The sequence below is a fragment of the Sinohyriopsis cumingii genome, chromosome 18, assembly GCF_028554795.1.
Source record: "Sinohyriopsis cumingii isolate HCF-2022 chromosome 18, ASM2855479v2, whole genome shotgun sequence".
Lineage (NCBI taxonomy): Eukaryota > Metazoa > Mollusca > Bivalvia > Unionida > Unionidae > Sinohyriopsis > Sinohyriopsis cumingii.
Genome location: NC_142978.1, coordinates 92,052,318 through 92,069,744, shown reverse-complemented (window position 1 = coordinate 92,069,744; position 17,427 = coordinate 92,052,318). Strand labels below are relative to the sequence as shown.

Sequence of the window (17,427 nt, the reverse complement as noted above, 5' to 3'; positions counted from 1 at the left end):
AGGGTAATTATTATGGAAGAAACATACAGTAATTTAATCCAATGATTGGTTTTGATTTAGATTTTATGTACTAAATGTTTTGGTGAGTCTTATACAGTTGGGATACTTTATTTCATGCTTTCTAATCAATACATGTAGTTCAGAAGAACTTTTGCATTGTATTATCATGTCAATACTTCAGGCCATTAGTGTGCTCAGTACTTACACTTTTTTTGCCTGGCAGTCAGCAGATTTGGAAAGCATGACAATCCAGAGGCAGCGCAAGGAGATCCAGTTCTTGGTGACAGAACTGAAGGATCGTGATCGAGAGCTGAATGATATAATGGAGTCCCACCAGCAGCAGCTACTTGCTTGGGAACAGGACCGTCAAAGATTGGTGCAATTGGAACAGACATGTTCGCAGTGTAAAGGTAAATAAAGCAGTTGTGTCAGTAAAAGTCATCAAAAAGACAGCAAGTCTGGCTGCTTGAACTTGAATATAAGTGGCAGGCATTGTCCTAAGTCCATTTACTTTTTGACCAATTTCATTTCTTTGACTCCGTCATTGAATAGACTGCTTTGTACTTGTGAGACATCCTTCACCCATTATCTTCTCTGATCCAATTCACCATCATGTTACAGTTTTGCTCAGCACTGAGTCCATCTATTTTTTCTCAGTAATCACTAATTTTGTTTAAATTTCTCCACCATATTTACCATATATATTGGGACACCGTATTTTGTGGGACACCATACATTAATTTTAAAAGTAATTTTTGTGCACTGTATGTTTTGGGACACATCATTTTTCCCTCCCAAATCATAAATTGTGGGACATCTTTAAATCATTTGAAAATTACATGTCATAAAATTAACCCCAACTGAAATTTTATTTATGAAAATATAAAACTGTGTGCTTGAGATAAAATTCTTTAATCCACTGCAGCAGCAGCTCAGAAACATAACCTTTCTCCTGCATATGCACGATCCATTCTTTCAGTGCATGAATATTTTTTTAGCTTTCTCATACCGTGAAAAATTGTTAGAGGCAACACATTACATGAAGCGGAAACTGCAAGGACTAAAGTCAGATTTTTTTCAAATTTGCAACAGTCTAATTCTCACTTTTGACCCCCTTCTTATTGTCAGTCCATCCAGGAATGAGATGAAAGTACACTAGAATTTCATCCAAGTTAATGATCATATTGTTGGTGAAATCATCTGCTTCTCTTTTAGTCTTCACGAATTCATCACATGATTTTATTTTCTCCAAGTCTTCTTGGTGATGCTGGGTTATCGATGTCCGTGCACGAAGCAATATATTGTGTCACTTTAAAGATTGTTCCATTGTTTCAGTTTATTTTCAAAATTACTGTGAATGCCGGTGAAAAGGGACCAAAGTCTGTTTCCATATCTCAGCCATCTTTGTATATTCAGAAGAAAAAGTTCAGCACACTTAAAAGAATCCATACTCGGCTTCCAATGTTGGCTTGCTTTGCAATAAAATAACCTTTTTATTGATATCCTTTTAAAAAAAGTAACCACTGTCGGCTTCTGAGGTCGGCTTGCTTTGTGATAAAAATAACCTTTGTCCTGTCAGTAAGTTCAAAGAAGGAGTTTACTGCTCGCTGCCATTTGTGTTTATTCACCACCCTGGCTTCTGTGTGCTTGGTATCAGTAGTAATAATCAGTACAAAGGAGCATTGATGTCTGTGGGTAAACAGTAATGATACTTTTGTAACCCATGCTGGCGAAAAGATTCTCATTTACACTCAAGTGAATGTCTTTTCAAATAATGATTTTTATTTGCGAGATACTGTCATACAGTAGACCTGAATATAATTCCATCTTGATTATTTTGCACCTAACACCGTGTCATGTGTGAATGACAGTTGTCTTCACGATATCGGTTGCTTATTTCCCTCTTGTTTTTGATTTTGTTGGATCCAGTTTTCAGTCAGCTAACATATTCAAACCTTTGAGCACAGCCAAACGCAATTTGTTTCTCAATGTTCACATCAATGAACAACTTGGCATGTGTTATTGGACAGAAGCAATACATGCTACAATATGGGAGTCTATGCTACGTATACAGATTCAGTGGACATATTGTATTCTTTAATGCTCATGATGAAAAAAAGAAACAAATGATAACAATATTTAGTTTCTTTCTTTTTATCATCAAATAAGGGTATTGTTTATCTTTTTTATTGCAATGTGCATTGGAGAGTGGGGCACAAATGCAATACAAATTTATTTCATTTCTTAAGTATTGGGACATGAAAAATATGAAAAAAGTTTCACCATAAGTTCTGGGACAGGAAGAAAAAATATATTTTATCATGTCCCAATATATATGGTAAATATGGTACTTCATTAATAGTCTTTCAGCTCCTACTCTCTTTTGCTGTGTCCTTTGACAATACCTCTAACACTTGATTCATATCATTACAAACTGCAATCAAAATTTTGTCATTCCTTGCAAATTTCCTGTCCTTGCTATCTTTGTTTTTCTTTAAATGTAAAAGAGAACTAGATAAGAACTAGATAAGGTGACTTTTATCTTTTTTAGTGACTTACTAAAAGGAAGGTATTAATGGGGCATTTCCTTTGCAAACTTTCAGACCTTGAAATTTGACTAATATTCTTGGAGATTGTAGTAAATTCTGTGAGAGCCGAATTCTGCAGATCATCTATGAGCATGGATTTTGAAATTCAAACAAACATCCTCTGGTTTCTTTTTTATCTTAAGATAGTATGTTACAGATTGTGTGGAATATGCACATACAGATCATGAGACAGGTCATTATACAACCAAAAAGTAACAATGCAGTCAAAATGGAGAACAGTTGAATATAAAATGCAGAATGAATGCAAATGATAAATCAATTGGGAGAAAGCAGAGATTGCAAAATGCAGAACAAAACTGCAGTAAGATGAAATTGGAGTGCAACATGCAGAATGAATTCAGTCAGAAGAAAGGAGAGATTGCAACATGCAGAATGTATAGCAATGAATGATAAAATGAAAACAAAACAACTCTGGATGCATTTCATGAATGAATTTGAACATAAGTTTACATGAATTTTAGGCTGCCACTAATTTTTCAGTCAGATGCCCTTGTGCTTGTCAGTGCAAGATCAGATTCCTAATACTGATGATAGCATAAATGCAGATGTGAGTGGAATGCAAATGAAAAATGTAGAATGAATGTAAATCACATGCAAATGAAGCACCAATGAAATGTTGGTTTGGTAAGAGTACCTTTTTCATGACTTTTGCTGAATTTGAGCTGTACGCTTACTCAAACTATCAGATTCTTTTAAATACACATGCAAGGAATGGTTGTTTGGTTTTAAGTATCTCCAGGAAACACTTTTGGATAAGAAACCAGAAGTGAGACTAAGATTGTTCAGAATTCAGTGAGATCACAGGTGTTGATGCTACATTTCTGTGAAACTGGACCATATCAGTAGGACTAGTTCATCCATTACCAAAATGTAAGAGACAAGTTAAAGCCCATTGACCAGGGATAGAAAATTTTGTTTCTGACTCTCAGGTACAAGAGGAGTAGGACCCTAAACTGCGCAGGTCTGCGTAGGGCAAGCCATGGCTCTGTAATTAAGTCTGATGTGGGAAATTCATTATGTACGTATAGTAGCTGGTTGGTTTTAGCTGATGTTGAGAAAAGCCAGATTGTTGAATGGACAAAGACCAGGCTTAAACTAGTGCTTTGTACTGAATGTTAAATGTGCCGATTTCTGGTAATTTTGCTATATTACCAGCTATCAGATAATTGATTTCCACATGCATCCTTTATGGTGAGAAAATTTTCAATGCATATTTTACTGTTTTGAAGTTGCATCATTATTTGCTATATAACATTTTGACTTCAAGAATGTACAAATAATAATCCTTATTTATGCATTGGTGTTCGATTGGGAAATACCATTCTTGAGGACAGAATTTTGTCTTAAAAACTTCCTGTCTTGGTGCACAATTCTAAACCTGAGGGGAAGTTTCATATTCTACACCAAGGCATATGAAGGGTTCTATTAGTCCTGTGCTGAAGGACCTGTCTCCGTCTTACATAGGTCGCTCATCTAAAAGACCTGTCTCAGTCTTACATGGCTCCTGCTTCCATAAGACTTGTCTCAGTCTTGCATTGGCCCCTCATTCAAGGTACCCCGTCTCACTCTTACATGGGCCCCTCATTCAAAGTAACTGTCTCAGTCTAACATGGGCCACTCTTCCAAAGGGTCTGAGGATTTTTGTTGTTTTTATAGATTTATTTGTATTGGAAATTGAGTGGTTCTGTCAAGTGGAAATTTGTTGCAACCTTAAATTTATGGATTGGAGAAGGGATTCAGTTCTTTTCTTAAAACTATAAAGAGTTCATTCAGTCATTAAATGAATGGTTTGTAGAACCCTGAAATTCACAAAATTTGGTACTGCGTGAAATTTGCTACCTGATGAAAATGTGTGACTTCGCTGTAGTACATAAAAACATACTCAGTGGATGATTATGTTTTTCATGAGGCAAGTGCTTCTTTAGAATCCATGTGCCCATTGGATGTGAGGTAGAATTTTCTCGACCATTGCATGGCATTCATTATGTCTGAGACCAGTTGGAACATGCACTTTATTAAGACTGAATTTTTTTTTATCCCAAGATAAGGATAATTACATAAAAGGTTATACCATGTCATAGAAAAACTGTCCCAAGATAAGAATAATTACATAGAAAATATATCCCAAGATAGGGATAATTACATAAAAGGTTATACCATGTCATAGAAAAACTGTCCCAAGATAAGAATAATTACATAGAAAATGTATCCCAAGATAAGGATAATTACATAAAAGGTTATATCATGTCATAGAATAACTGTCCCAAGATAAGAATAATTACATAGAAAATGTATCCCAAGATAGGGATAATTACATAAAAGGTTATACCATGTCATAGAAAAACTGTCCCAAGATAAGAATAATTACATAGAAAATGTATCCCAAGATAGGGATAATTACATAAAAGGTTATACCATGTCATAGAAAAAATGTATCCCAAGATAAGGATAATTAAAAGGTTATACCATGGCATAGAATTTATTTTATCCCATGATAAGGTTAATTACGTAGAAAATGGTACCATATCATAGAATATCCATATAATTATTTCAGAATCTGCACTGTTTACATTTTTTGAAGATCGTAATATATTCAGATCACTTTAAACATCATGAAAAGTTTAAATTGTTGAGTGAACTTTTCTGCTGTATTATTTAAGATTGTAGCTGCAATTTAGAAAGATAGTAAAAATGCGTTAACATCAGGGGATCAATTTACTACACTTTCATATAGTTTGATACATTCCAGACTCTTATTTGGACTGCTCTGGTGGCCAAAGGCTTACAAAAATTATACTAACAGCTGCCTTGTTAGGTGCTCAGCGTTAAGAGATTAGTGTTAGGACTGGTAGGCCTGTTGTGAGGATAATGTGACTGGGTGGGACATCATGTTTGACATCACTATAAACTGCCACACTGCAGATATCATAGCGATATGACTGATTTTTTTTTAAAGCTACGTTAAAAATTCTAATCACACACACACTGCTCTCATTTGTTTTCTCTTACAGAGATACTGTATCTATATAGTAGATTGGCATTTGGATCTTTCTTATTTATTAAGTTTACACAATAATATAATAATGCTTCCATAACGATAATTCATCTGTCATCTCCATTTGTATGTTAAAAATGATTTTGTCGGTAGTCAGCACCATTAAATGTTCAAGTTGCTTCTTAACATTTTGTGTTACAGAGGAACTTGAAGTAAAAGCACATCATATGAAACAACTTGCTGAGCAGGTAAAACAACTGAAAACCAGTCAAACGTCTCATACTCAGGCACTGGAGTCCACTCAGGAAAAAGTTATGAACCTCAGTAAGGCGAACTCCCTGCAAAGCCAGAAGATACAGGAATTAGAGGCAAGTAATCAGGGCAAGAGGTACCTGTCTGTAGTGGCATGAGTCAGTTATCTTTTGTTATGCTTTGGGGGTTTTGGAGCACAGTTAAAAAAGGAAAAGGCATGTTGCAAAATTGTTTGTTATTTTACTGACAATATAGATAACATGTGTCTTTATCCTACATGGTTAATATTTGTTATCTGAAACTAACAGCTGTTGAAAATGACTGCTCCTGTATGTTCAGGAAATGAGCTTGAAAAAGCTGACAATTAGGTAACTTTACCTGTTCTTAAAATTCACAAAATTTCACAGTTCAGATATTAATGTTTTCTGATTCTCTCTTTTGTATAGTCTACTTTTGGAGTACAAAATATGATGGATAGTAATCTTATGAGATATGCACATCGGAAGTTAGATGCACTTGTGTATTCTCAACACAAGTCAACACTATCAATAAGATATAAAAAATGAGAAAACAATTTAGATTCCCTAAACACCAACTGAATTCTTTTTCCTTTTTTCGATATAAACTATTATGATCGAGTGTATTATTTTAAAATCTCAGTCCAGTTCCTCCATCGATCTGTTCCATTTTTGTTTACACTTAGTAACTCTGGTTCTCACCGTGTACCATTTCCAAACCTTGTGGATGCTTGCACTTGAGCTAAAGATGAATCAAATTAATTTATAGTCAAAAGGCCCAAGGTTAAGGTCACTATGGCTTAAAGAAGAATAGTTTCTGCACAATGTCATTAGTTCTTCACTTTAGACCTGGATCAAAATTTGTAGTTGCAGGGACAATCAATTATTTCTTCACCCACTTGTCCATGACAAGTGGTATAAAAAAATACTTGTCTCACCTACATTTTCACTTGTCCCAAAATTTCACTCTCTTGCCTAACATTAATGAGATGAGATGTATACATTTTAATCCATAGAAAACAAAAGAAATAATGTGCAAAAGATTTATTTCTTGAAAGGGCCTGATGTTTTATTTTCATGGTTGTATAAAAACTTGTTGTTTTCGCTCTTTCTTTTTAAGACCATAGAGTCATAACAACACTATTCCCATTGTTCCTCTGTCCTTCCATCACACTTTGGTCAAGATTTCTGTTTAGGTCATGGTGGTGCATCTATGTTCCATGAACACATTTTTTATTTTGAGAAATGTAACATGGTAGATGTAAAATTTGGTTGGCAGCTGCATGGAAAGAGCAGTTAGCTTCTTTTGACATAAAAATAAGCTAACAAACAAGGGAGGTAATTTGAAAAACATGCAACAAAAGTTTCATTCAGTAAAGAGTTAACTATTGAAGGTAAAGTTTCACAGGAGCTTTTAGGGTTGAGTTTGGGTTTAAATATGTGTGCACCCTGAAATAATCATATTGTGATTCACATCAATCTGATCAGCAAGTGACTAAATTGTTGTTTCTAAAGGTAAATAGTCAATGCTTTAAGATTTTAATTGCAGTTAAGAGAAGAGTTCGATACTAAAAAATTAAAACTGTTCTGTACAATATACATGCAAGAAACTTATCAGTAACAGAGAACCAATCAATATCTAGAGAAAGTAAATCATCTTTGAAAAGTTTTAACTCAGTTTTATTACATGCTGTTGATTCTGAATTAGGGGAATATTATGAAAGTGTAGAAATGTAATGTAACATTTGTTTAATGTAATAATGATCACATTGTGTTTGATTAAAGTAGGAACTAGCTGTAATTGGTTTAAGTTGAAAAGTCAGTAAATTCCCAAAGATACAAATATCAGATACTTATTGATATTTCTAAGACTAAGATTGCATATGTCTGAATGATATTATAAATACTTGCTACATGCCAGTGGAAGGTAACACATGACACGTGATGAGTAGATTCCCATCTGTCAGTGTTGTCTAGACTTTGAATTTTAGGTATATACAAGTTTAATATTGCTTATACATGCATGTATTAGGAGAATATTTCATAGAGATGGGGTTTATCCAACCAGTTAAGTATATTTTCAAGCTATGTACCTGCTATGTATCAGCATAGAGATAGGTTTTGTTTTGACTATTTGCCCTTTACAGGAAGAAAACCAGGGTTTGAATGCCTCTCTCAAGGATGCCTGTACTACAGTTGGCAGACTTCAGGCACGGGAAGAAGAGTTATCCACACTTCAGAAACTCAAGGTGACTTGGAAATTTTACATTAGGCTGGGATCTGAATAGTACAGTCATTACATACTTTGCACCTAAACTTTTCCCATTTCAGCCCCTTGTTGTGGTTTGAGCTAGGGAAGGTGTTTGCCAATCCAAAATTCTTTATGTCTCATCTGTATGAGCATGGTGATACACAATTATCAATTTTATGATGGTTGCAACATGGTCATCAAAGTTAAAGATTTGTGTTTAATTCATTTAAAATACAATATTGCTGGGTGGGGGTAGATATACTATTTCATGGATGCAAGAAAGACACTAGGTTAGACATTGTTGGGTGTGGGGTAGATATATTATTGCATTGATGCAAGTAAGGCGCTAGGTTAGACAGTGACGGGAGGGGGTAGATATAATGTTGTGTCAATGTAAGACACTAGGTTCTGCAGAATGCTTGCTTCTCATTCATTGTTATTGTTTGTCTTACACCATCTTTACAGTGTCATAGGCTTCACCATCTTTATGGTGTCTTAGGCTTCACCATCTTTACAGTGTCACAGGCTTCACCATTTTTACAGTGTCATAGGCTTCACCATCTTTACAGCATCATAGGCTTCACCATCTTTACAGTGTCTTAGGCTTCATCATATTTACAGTGTCATAGGCTTCATCATCTTTACAGTGTCTTAGGCTCCACCATCTTTACAGCATCATAGGCTTCACCATCTTTACAGCATCATAGGCTTCACCATCTTTACAGCATCATAGGCTTCATCATCTTTACAGTGTCTTAGGCTTCACCATCTTTATAGTGTCATAGGCTTCATCATCTTTACAGTGTCTTAGGCATCACCATCTTTATAGTGTCATAGGCTTCATCATCTTTACAGTGTCTTAGGCTCCACCATCTTTACAGCATCATAGGCTTCACCATCTTTACAGCATCATAGGCTTCACCATCTTTACGCATCATAGGCTTCATCATCTTTACAGTGTCATAGGCTTCATCATCTTTACAGTTTCATAGGCTTCATCATCTTTACAATGTCTTAGGCTTCATCATCTTTACAGTATCATAGGCTTCATCATCTTTACAGTTTCATAGGCTTCATCATCTTTACAATGTCTTAGGCTTCACCATCGTTACAGTGTCATAGGCTTCACCATCGTTACAGTGTCTTAGGCTTCACCATCTTTACAGTATCATAGGCTTCACCATCTTTACAGTATCATAGGCTTCATCATCTTTACAGTTTCATAGGCTTCATCATCTTTACAATGTCTTAGGCTTCACCATCGTTACAGTGTCATAGGCTTCACCATCTTTACAGCATCATAGGCTTCACCATCTTTACAGTATCAGAGGCTTCATTATCTTTACAGTTTCATAGGCTTCATCATCTTTACAGTGTCTTAGGCTTCACCATCGTTACAGTATCTTAGGCTTCACAATCTTTACAGTGTCATAGGCTTCATCATCTTTACAGTGTCCTAGGCTTCACCATCTTTACAGCATCATAGCTTCACCATCTTTACAGTGTCATAGACTTCATCATCTTTACAGTGTCATAGGCTTTATCATCTTTACAGTGTCCTAGGCTTCACCATCTTTACAGCATCATAGGCTTCATCATATTTACAGTGTCATAGGCTTCACCATCTTTACAGTATCATAGGCTTCACCACCTTTACAGTGTCATAGGCTTCACCATCTTTATAGTGTCATAGGCTTCATCATCTTTACAGTGTCTTAGGCTTCACCATCTTTATAGTGTCATAGGCTTCATCATCTTTACAGTGTCTTAGGCTTCACCATCTTTATAGTGTCATAGGCTTCATCATCTTTACAGTGTCTTAGGCTCCACCATCTTTACAGCATCATAGGCTTCACCATCTTTACAGCATCATAGGCTTCACCATCTTTACAGCATCATAGGCTTCATCATCTTTACAGTGTCTTAGGCTTCACCATCTTTATAGTGTCATAGGCTTCATCATCTTTACAGTGTCTTAGGCATCACCATCTTTATAGTGTCATAGGCTTCATCATCTTTACAGTGTCTTAGGCTCCACCATCTTTACAGCATCATAGGCTTCACCATCTTTACAGCATCATAGGCTTCACCATCTTTACAGTGTCATAGACTTCATCATCTTTACAGTGTCATAGGCTTTATCATCTTTACAGTGTCCTAGGCTTCACCATCTTTACAGCATCATAGGCTTCATGATCTTTACAGTATCATAGGCTTCACCATCTTTACAGTGTCTTAGGCTTCACCACCTTTACAGCATCATAGGCTTCATGATCTTTACAGTGTCATAGGCTTTATCATCTTTACAGTGTCCTAGGCTTCACCATCTTTACAGCATCATAGGCTTCATGATCTTTACAGTATCATAGGCTTCATCATCTTTACAGTGTCATAGGCTTTATCATCTTTACAGTGTCCTAGGCTTCACCATCTTTACAGCATCATAGGCTTCATGATCTTTACAGTATCATAGGCTTCATCATCTTTACAGTGTCTTAGGCTTCACCACCTTTACAGCATCATAGGCTTCATGATCTTTACAGTGTCATAGGCTTTATCATCTTTACAGTGTCCTAGGCTTCACCATCTTTACAGCATCATAGGCTTCATCATCTTTACAGTGTCATAGGCTTCACCATCTTTACAGCATCATAGGCTTCACCATCTTTACAGTGTCATAGACTTCATCATCTTTACAGTGTCATAGGCTTTTTCATCTTTGCAGTGTCCTAGGCTTCACCATCTTTACAGCATCATAGGCTTCATCATCTTTACAGTGTCATAGGCTTCACCATCTTTACAGCATCATAGGCTTCACCACCTTTACAGTGTCATAGGCTTTATCATCTTTACAGTGTCCTAGGCTTCACCATCTTTACAGCATCATAGGCTTCATGATCTTTACAGTATCATAGGCTTCATCATCTTTACAGTGTCTTAGGCTTCACCACCTTTACAGCATCATAGGCTTCATGATCTTTACAGTGTCATAGGCTTCATCGTCTTTACAGTGTCCTAGGCTTCACCATCTTTACAGCATCATAGGCTTCATGATCTTTACAGTATCATAGGCTTCATCATCTTTACAGTGTCTTAGGCTTCACCACCTTTACAGCATCATAGGCTTCATGATCTTTACAGTGTCATAGGCTTTATCATCTTTACAGTGTCCTAGGCTTCACCATCTTTACAGCATCATAGGCTTCATGATCTTTACAGTATCATAGGCTTCATCATCTTTACAGTGTCATAGGCTTTATCATCTTTACAGTGTCCTAGGCTTCACCATCTTTACAGCATCATAGGCTTCATGATCTTTACAGTATCATAGGCTTCATCATCTTTACAGTGTCTTAGGCTTCACCACCTTTACAGCATCATAGGCTTCATGATCTTTACAGTGTCATAGGCTTTATCATCTTTACAGTGTCCTAGGCTTCACCATCTTTACAGCATCATAGGCTTCATCATCTTTACAGTGTCATAGGCTTCACCATCTTTACAGCATCATAGGCTTCACCATCTTTACAGTGTCATAGACTTCATCATCTTTACAGTGTCATAGGCTTTTTCATCTTTGCAGTGTCCTAGGCTTCACCATCTTTACAGCATCATAGGCTTCATGATCTTTACAGTGTCATAGGCTTTATCATCTTTACAGTGTCCTAGGCTTCACCATCTTTACAGCATCATAGGCTTCATGATCTTTACAGTATCATAGGCTTCATCATCTTTACAGTGTCATAGGCTTTATCATCTTTACAGTGTCCTAGGCTTCACCATCTTTACAGCATCATAGGCTTCATCATCTTTACAGTGTCTTAGGCTTCACCACCTTTACAGCATCATAGGCTTCATGATCTTTACAGTGTCATAGGCTTTATCATCTTTACAGTGTCCTAGGCTTCACCATCTTTACAGCATCATAGGCTTCATGATCTTTACAGTATCATAGGCTTCATCATCTTTACAGTGTCCTAGGCTTCACCATCTTTACAGTATCATAGGCTTCACCACCTTTACAGTGTCATAGGCTTCATCATCTTTACAGTTCACACTGCAGCAATATCTCAGACATCAAGAATACCTGTAAATTTTGAGAGTGTAAAGTTGTGAATAAATAAATATAAACTTGTATCTGACAGAAATAACTTCCCCAAAGGCATCCCAGTGTCACTGGCAATGCCTAATCTCTTGCAAGTCAGTATGTCAAGTTGTTTTTTTAAATGCCATAATGCTGATTGTTGCAATGTTCTGTTGTCATGAGGTGTAACAAAGAAGTTCATTAGAAGACATGGAAAATTCTTTCTTTTTATGGACAGAGACTTAAATTTTGAATAACTGCATGCCAGACAATTTGTTTAAAATTTTTATTTTAATTAATTCTTTTGTCATGTAGGTCAATTTGATAATAATTCAACCACTACTAGTCTGCATAATAGCTAGGTTGTATGAAAGACTAAAGAATATCTTGGAATAATTTAAATTTCCCTCACAGGAGAAAGATATTGTATCTGCAACAAATCAAATGAGGGAGCTATCAGAAAGACTTACCCAGCTTGATCGCCTCTGCAGAGAAAGCCAGAGTCGGGAGAAAGAAGCTATTAAACATGCAGAACATTGGAAACAGAAATTCTTAGATGAACAGAAAAAAGCGGATCAGTTGACCAGTAAGACTATGCTTAATATTGTCTACCTAATAGACGGGGGAGATATTGTCTCCCCTGATAGACATTAGGGAAAATGTTGTCCCCTGATAGACATAGGGGAGATGTTGATAAGCTTAATATTGTCTACCTAATAGACGGGGGAGATATTGTCTCCCCTGATAGACATTAGGGAAAATGTTGTCCCCTGATAGACATAGGGGAGATGTTGATAAGCTTAATATTGTCTACCTAATAGACTGGGGAGATATTATCTCCCCTGATAGACATTAGGGAAAATGTTGTCCCCTGATAGACATAGGGGAGATGTTGATAAGCTTAATATTGTCTACCTAATAGACGGGGGAGATATTGTCTCCCCTGATAGACATTAGGGAAAATGTTGTCCCCTGATAGACATAGGGGAGATGTTGATAAGCTTAATATTGTCTACCTAATAGACGGGGGAGATATTGTCTCCCCTGATAGACATTAGGGAAAATGTTGTCCCCTGATAGACATAGGGGAGATGTTGATAAGCTTAATATTGTCTACCTAATAGACATGGGGAGATATTGTCTCCCATGATAGACATTAGAGTAAATGTTATGTTCCCTGATAGAAATTGGGGAGATGTTGTCTTCCCTGGTAGTCATAGGGAAGATGTTGGTATGCTTAGTATTATCTCACCTACTAGATATAGGGGAGATAATAGTATGCCCAATATTGTCTTGCCTGCTTGATGTAGAGGAAATATGTATATGCTTAATATTGTGTATTCCCATATTGGTATGCTCAGTATAGTCTTCACGGCTAGACATAGGGGAGATAATAGTATGCTCAATATTGTCTCGCCTGCTTAATATAGAGGAAATATGTATGTGCTTAATATTGTGTATTCCCATATTGGTATGCTCAGTATATTCTTCACAGCTAGACATAGGGGAGATATAGGTAAGCTTAATATTATCTCACCTGCTAGACATAGTGGATACATTTCTGTGCTTATTATTGTACTCCTATATTTGTATGATCATTATTGTCTCCCCTGCTAGACATAAGGGAGCTGTTTATATGCTTAATATTGTATTTCCATATTGTGGGACATGATGCCACATGTCTGCAGCATGATGACTCAGTGGTAGACATCACTTTAAACTGCGACAGTGACGACATTTTAGTGATATGACTGATTTTTTTCCAAATCACACACACAAGTCATTATTGTCTCCCCAGCTAGACACATGGGAGATATAGGTAAGGTTAATATTGTCTCACCTGCTAGACATAAGAGAGATGTTTATATACTTAATATTGTATTTCCATATTGTGGGACATGATGCCACATATCTGTGGCATGATGACTCAGTGTTAGACCACTTTAAACTGCGACACTGATGACATTTTAGTGATATGACTGAATTTTTTCAAAGCTACATTAAAAATCCAAATCACACACACAAGTATTCCCATATTGGTATACTCAGTATTGACTCTTATGCTTGACAGAGGAGATATTGATAAGTTTAATATTGTCTCTGCTGCAAAAACTTGGGTAATATTGGGCTCCCCTGCTAGCCATAGTGGGGATATTGTCTCCCTGCTACACATAGAGAAGATATTTCTATGGTTAATATTGTCTCCCCAGCTAGATTGGAGAAGATATTGATATAATTTTTCTGACAGCATTGTTGTTATGTTCCTGTTTTGTTGAAATGTCCATTTTAAATATTGTGGCTTCTTTTAGCTAAAACTGTTCAGTGTACAGAAAACATTTTGACAGATAGTTATGTAAAGGAGTATCACTTATAGCCAGTGTATTGGACAGTTACATGCTTTCATGCATTGGACACAGTGACATGCTTTCATTCAACACTAATTATATAAAGTTTGTTGCATTTCTCTCAATTTTCTGATACTTTTCAATCATTGGACATAAAAAGTATTTTTGTTGTAAATAATCAAACTTGTAAATATGAGTGTGTATGTGTGTGTGGTATTAGGATTTTTAATGTAGCTTTAACAATTTTTTAATCATATCGTAACGATCACTGCAGTGTGGCAGTTTATAGTGATGTCTAGCATTTGGGCATCATGCCGCATACACATAGCATGATGTCCACCCAGTCACATTATCCTGACACCAGGCCAACCAGTCCTAACACTAACCTCTTAATGCTGAGCGCCAAGTGAGGCAGCTGTTAGTATCATTTTTGTAAGTCTTTGATATGACTTGGACGGGGTTTGAACCCACAATCTCCCGCTTCTGAGGCAGCGCTCTAACCACTAGGCCACCGGAGCGGTGTAAATATGAGTCAAAGTAATCTAATTTTCTTGATCTCCTAGACATTTTTGGTCTTGGGATCAAACTGTGATGGAGCATAAATCCTGTGTGACAAATTGTTCAGTCTCATGGTTGGTATAATTCTTGATAGAATTTCACATCTATGAATGTTTCTTTTAAGGCAGGCCAGGATAAGGCTGACTAAATGCTTATTGCTAATGAAGGTATGTCATACTGGGCTCAAAATTTTGAATGAAGATCTTTTATGTATCTATAGAGAGTGAAGTGATGGTTCTGTACAGACAATTGAGATAGAGTTAAATTTTTGTAATGGCAAGAAAGTGTCAAAAACTAGTGCTTTACAATTTTGGCCAATAAAAGATTATTAAGATGCACACAAAGTTCATCAGCCTTTATGAAAATTAAGAAAACAAAGACTTCCCCATAAAAGTAGACCTCAATCATAGGTCCACAAGATAGCCGATTAGTACTTATTTGAGTGAAATCACATCATCCCATCATCTCTTCATAGCTTTTAGTCTCAAAACCTGGTAAACAGTGCATTATGTGGTTTGGGGGTTGAAAAAGAAGCTTGTCATTTCATTCATTTACAAGTGTTACACATTTATGTACCTGGCAGTTAAATCCTAATTCAGTGTACATTAAAAGTATCAGAAGCTACTGAATTGCACAAAAGTTGATTTGTAATTTTTTCATTTGCTGTTTAAAATCTTACATCATGTGTAAATAAAGTGAGAAAGGAGGGATTGAATTTAACTCTTTTGTTTTTTTTACTGCTTGCAGTGGGGAAATGAATCAACTTCCTAAATTTTATTTCTACTGGCAATCTTTTTACCGGTTAATGATATTAGCCCTAATGTAATCCAGTAATTTTGGAAAAGGAAATATATTCTTTTGATCAGCTTTATTTGTGACTTTTTGTCCTCATTCAAAACGAAAAACTTAATGTACAGCTAAACTGCATTTGGATGAACTTATTAGAAGTGATGGTTTCTTGAAATATAATATTTCAAATTATGGTATTCACTATGAGCCTTGTCTTTGCTAGAGCCAGCATTGTCCAAAAGTAACCTAAATTGTCTGTGAGGCATGTTGATCTCATTTCTTCCATACTGAAGCATTACTGAGATTAGGCCAGTTACTTTTGTGATTGTTTTTTGGGACTGTGTTTGACACCACATGTAGAACTACTAAACTTTACTGATCAGCGTTTGAACGTTTATTTTGCCTTTCACTAGATTTTAAATTGTCATTTTCACTTTTCACCACTTTTTGGAAGTAATAAAAAAAAATTCCTGAAATTTCCAACTTAGCTACATTATGTATTGGTATCTAGGGACAACATAATTCAGTGATGTAGTAGCATCATGTTTGCTTATCAGCAATTATTAAAACTGGTGTGAAAATAAAGCATTTCACTGAATTGCAGCTTCAGCAACATAAATACTCTAGAACATATTAGAGCCAACCATTTTATTTCTAGGGGATAGTCAGGATATGTGGCACAGATATCTGCAGTCGTTGTTCCTGAAAACTGATAGCAAGTTATCAGAGCAAACAAAGTAAAAGATTTACCTAACTGAAGATAAACAATGGTGAATTAGTTCCATATTAATTGTTGGGTGTGAAAGAGACATTCTTCTACCAGCATAAGACATGATGGCTATTCCCTGGTTCACTCTTCATTGCAGTTGATTTATGTATGGCCACAGTATTAGGCTAAACAGCATATCTCATGCTAAAGAAATCAGTGCCAAAATCAGCTTTTTCATATCTTTTAGTTATGTTTATGTAGTTTGATGAACTGTTTATGTTGTTTAAGGAATTTTAGAAATGATTTTCTGTATACCTCTTGAAAATTTAGCATTGACAAAAAGATGAAGAACTTGAAATCTCAACTTGCATTCACCACAGTTAACTTTCATTTTGCCAAAATGTTGGTGATGAATCAGGTTTTAAGTGAGAATAGGCAGCTATTAAATGAAATTAGTATGCTTTAATGAATGTGTGTAATGAATACCTTTCATTGAATCAAGATAAACAGTATTCATGTGCCATGTCATTGGTGGTACATTGTATGCATTATTACTGTATGTAACAGCAGAGACATTATCTTCAAATCATTGGTGGTACATTGTATGCATTATTACTGTATGTAACAGCAGAGACATTATCTTCAAATCATTGGTGGTACATTGTATGCATTATTACTGTATGTAACAGCAGAGACATTATTATCAAATCATTGGTGGTACATTGTATGCATTATTACTGTATGTAACTGCAGAGACATTATCTTCAAATCAATTGGTGGTACCTTGTATGCATCATTACTGTATGTAACTGCAGAGA

The 17,427-nt window shown here is 35.9% G+C and overlaps 1 protein-coding gene across 3 annotated transcripts in view; it reads left to right on the top strand.

Annotated features, from left to right (window-relative positions):
* Positions 1–17,427, top strand: part of LOC149777448 (uncharacterized) — a 70,342-nt gene that overhangs the window by 25,534 nt on the left and 27,381 nt on the right. For all 3 annotated transcript variants that reach the window (XM_089942080.1, XM_089942081.1, XM_089942079.1), the window contains exons 5-8: positions 224–410; positions 5,806–5,972; positions 8,021–8,122; positions 12,623–12,794. In XM_089942080.1, the coding sequence (XP_089798206.1) occupies positions 224–410; positions 5,806–5,972; positions 8,021–8,122; positions 12,623–12,794 (628 nt within the window). The remainder of the gene's footprint in view (positions 1–223; positions 411–5,805; positions 5,973–8,020; positions 8,123–12,622; positions 12,795–17,427) is intronic.